The 3,258-nt window shown below is 41.9% G+C and overlaps 1 protein-coding gene across 1 annotated transcript in view; it reads left to right on the top strand.

The window, feature by feature from the left end:
* Nucleotides 1-1,880, top strand: part of slc49a4 (solute carrier family 49 member 4) — a 56,127-nt gene extending 54,247 nt beyond the window's left edge. The window contains exon 9 of the mRNA XM_008301875.1: nt 7-1,880. Within this exon, the coding sequence (XP_008300097.1) occupies nt 7-122 (116 nt within the window). The 3' untranslated portion in view covers nt 123-1,880. The remainder of the gene's footprint in view (nt 1-6) is intronic.
* The last annotated feature ends 1,378 nt before the right edge of the window (nt 1,881-3,258 follow it).

The raw sequence follows: 3,258 nt of genomic DNA, 5'->3' as shown, positions 1-3,258 counted from the left end.
TTCCAGACGTGTCATGGCTGAACTGGTGTCTGACCGGCTCGTGTCTCTTCAGCCTCGTCCTCATCCTCTTCTTCAGGGAGTCCTACGACCGTCTCTACTTGGACGTCTTTGTCTCCGTGTGACGCCGCTGAGGACAAAAAAAAAAAAACAACTTGATAATAAAGGATTGAATTAATTACTCTTGCACAAAGACGAGGAGAAAAGGGAGACGAAGGGCGAGTGGAAAGCCTGTGCTCTTTTAAGATGTAATATTTTAGGATGCGTGTGTATATATATATATATATATATATATACTGGTAACCCTGGTGATGGATATGTTGTTTGTTGTATGGCTGCCCTGAAGAACCCTGAAGTTCTACTTTAATGTTTACTCTTTATACGTGACCCACTCAATGCCATATGACTTTTTGACACGTCATTACCTCCATTTATTTGTCGTTTGTATGTCAGCAAACTTTTGCGAACGGTTTGATTTTCTTAACCAGGCACAGCATGACGGACTGTTATTTGTTGTAATATTTAAAGTTGTTCTCAGTGTCCATTGTTTCCCCTCGCGCGATCATCTCAAAGCTCACAACCTGGACGTCAGGCTGACTCCAGATTGGTGAGGCTCCCAACAGAGGAGTAACGGGCAAAAACGGGACAGCCCCGCCAGCCAATCGGCAAGCCTGGCCGGGCCAAGTCGGGGAAGAACGAGGGACCTCGGCGTGTTTTAGTGCTGCTCCAAACTGCAGGCTGTGACTCACTGGGGAAGCTTAACCGGCCCGACACTGTTAAGCGACCTGTGATATTGCCTGTCATTGAGAGGGAGGCACTTACGGTGTTTTATCGCCCTCTCAAGATGAATATTATGCAAATATTATCTACCAGATTGATGATTGGATGCCAGCCACAGGCACGGACTGGATACACCTGCGCTTTTTTTTTGTTTTTTTTCTACCAATGAGCTGTTCATGTGGAAGAAGAAGCTGAGTCATTCGAGGATGTTTAATTTCACAAGTTGCTCAGCCTATTTATGGCTAATTATGTCAATTTCTGAGAGATTTGCTATTTAATCTAACGTTAATTTGTTTCGTACTGTTTTTAATCGTTTGTTTTCCTCAGACGTCTGCCAGTGTTTTTCTGGAAATGTCTCAACACTAACACAGACAACAACCAGTTTCCCCCAAGAAGCAGGATGTTTGGTGACAATTTCAACCACAGCTGAGATGCACTGAGATGAGGGAGATCGTTTTATAATGCAGACTCGAGGATTACTTCCAATTGCCAAGCTGCTCCTCCTCCAAAGCGCCAGCAGGTGTCTTTGAGCCAACTGAGAGTCTACTAACAAAGAAAACCTTAAGGGAAAAAAAAAGAAAGAAAAGGAGACATTTTCATGGATTCTTTGACTGACAAAACTGGAGCTGTGACAAAAGCCGGCTTCATAACCTTAAAGAAACGCATCACTGCAAATGAAAAAGATCTGTCACAAAGTTTTTCGTTCATCTTTGTGTCTTTGTCCCACACAGTAGCTATATGAAGCGTTTTGATGTGTTTCCTCTGGAGTTCAAGGAGGCTCTGTAATGTTTCCTGGTGCTCGTCTTTTTTTCTTCTTTTTTTTACTGTTCTTGTACAAAAAAAAAAGGTGGTCTTTTACCTTTGGACGTGTTGCCTTAATTGCCCAGTGCAGTGCGTTCAGCCTCCCTCTCCTCCACACTGTGACTATTTTATCAGTAGATTTTTTGTAAAAAGGTCATGTTCTTCTGTTCTGTGGCACACACTCTGGTCACACTGCGGTGTCCCAGGTTTCGGTTTTAAATGTTCTTGTTCTGTGGAAAAGAACAAACATGGTTGTCAGATATTTCCAGCACCTTATTAAAATGAACATTTTACAAATAAAACTGCTGTTGTTCTCCTGTTGTTGATCGGGTTGATGAAGGTTGTTTAAAAATATTCAGACATTAATTGCAAATGTTCAGTGCCCTCTGGAGTAGATATGGGATGCTTCTTTCTTTGTGCGCTGACCTTCAACTTACCTTTTTGTTTTGTTTTACTTCTTACTTTCACACTTTCCTGCATTTCCATCAGAGTCCTTTAGTGAGCTTTAGATTAGGGACATGAACTTTATTCAAAGGTGGATGTGTGCTGTGTTGTTCAACCTGGCACAGAGGTGAACACTTAAAACTTCACTTTTCCTGCAGTCATAGCTGATGTCCTTACTCAAAACTCAGCCTTCCTTGTAGCTGCAGAACATTTTAGTGCATTATTTGAAGCTGCAATTTTTAATCCAAGCTTCATTTAAGTGTAACTCCTCTTAGACTGACCGATGAACTTCTTTGAGAATCTTAGAAAGAGACCTTTGTTCTTTCGTTGTATCAGTATTTGGTTACTTTTGTTGATTTTTTTCTATAGCTTGCAGCTGCGATTGAACTGTGTCAGCATGAGGTCATCAACACCTATAATCCGTGCGTCGATTACCCATAACACCCTTTATTGCTTTGGTTTGCAGAAATGTTCACATAAGTTATTTCCATATGCTACATCGATGCTTTTCCATAATGTTGATGGAAAGCAACAAATTTTAAAAACACTTTCCAAAATGGAGGCAGCAGAGGACAAAGCATAGTCACTTTTATGTTGGCAACTGTTTTACCTCTACGAGTCTGTGTGGGGTAAATTTAATCTTCCACCCTCCAGGATCCTCGGGGGCCGTTCCATGGACATAAACCTAAAATTTGTGTCCATGCAGACAAGTTGCAAAGGAGTATAAAGCCTTGACTACACTTCCTTGCAGACGCCCACTTGGGACAGTTGCTATTAGGCTTCTTTTCTAGCCCACTGGAGTCCACTTGGAGGCCTTTGTATAATTCTGTGTATGTATTCTGCACAAGCACACTGCTGCCCTTGTCGCATAAAAGTTTGTTACAGTGAGAACACAAGGATGTTTATGTGCAGCCCAAAGCTCGTGTCTATGTCACTGCTCTACACGGGGCAATGATGTGCATTCTCCACAATAGTGTACATGATAGAAATACGTAGATGTATGGAACAAAGTCATCCGAGGGGACTCCAGTGGATTCCAAAAGTGGTATAATTCTATGTAAGCAATGCATTCTGCTAAGCAGCATATTGCATTTTCAGAGACGAGACATCACATTAGCTGCTCCTCTTTAGCGTAAAGTTGAATTTTAAGCTACTTCGTCTTTGTCTGGCAATCTAGCCACCACTCTCCATCTCTGGAAAGTCCTGGAAAAGCCTTTAAAACTAACTACCATCCAT

This window comes from Stegastes partitus, unplaced genomic scaffold (genome assembly GCF_000690725.1).
Source record: "Stegastes partitus isolate 25-593 unplaced genomic scaffold, Stegastes_partitus-1.0.2 Scaffold1724, whole genome shotgun sequence".
NCBI classification, from domain to species: domain Eukaryota; kingdom Metazoa; phylum Chordata; class Actinopteri; family Pomacentridae; genus Stegastes; species Stegastes partitus.
The sequence above is the reverse complement of the archived record's forward strand: the minus strand, read 5'-3'. Positions and strand labels throughout refer to the sequence as shown.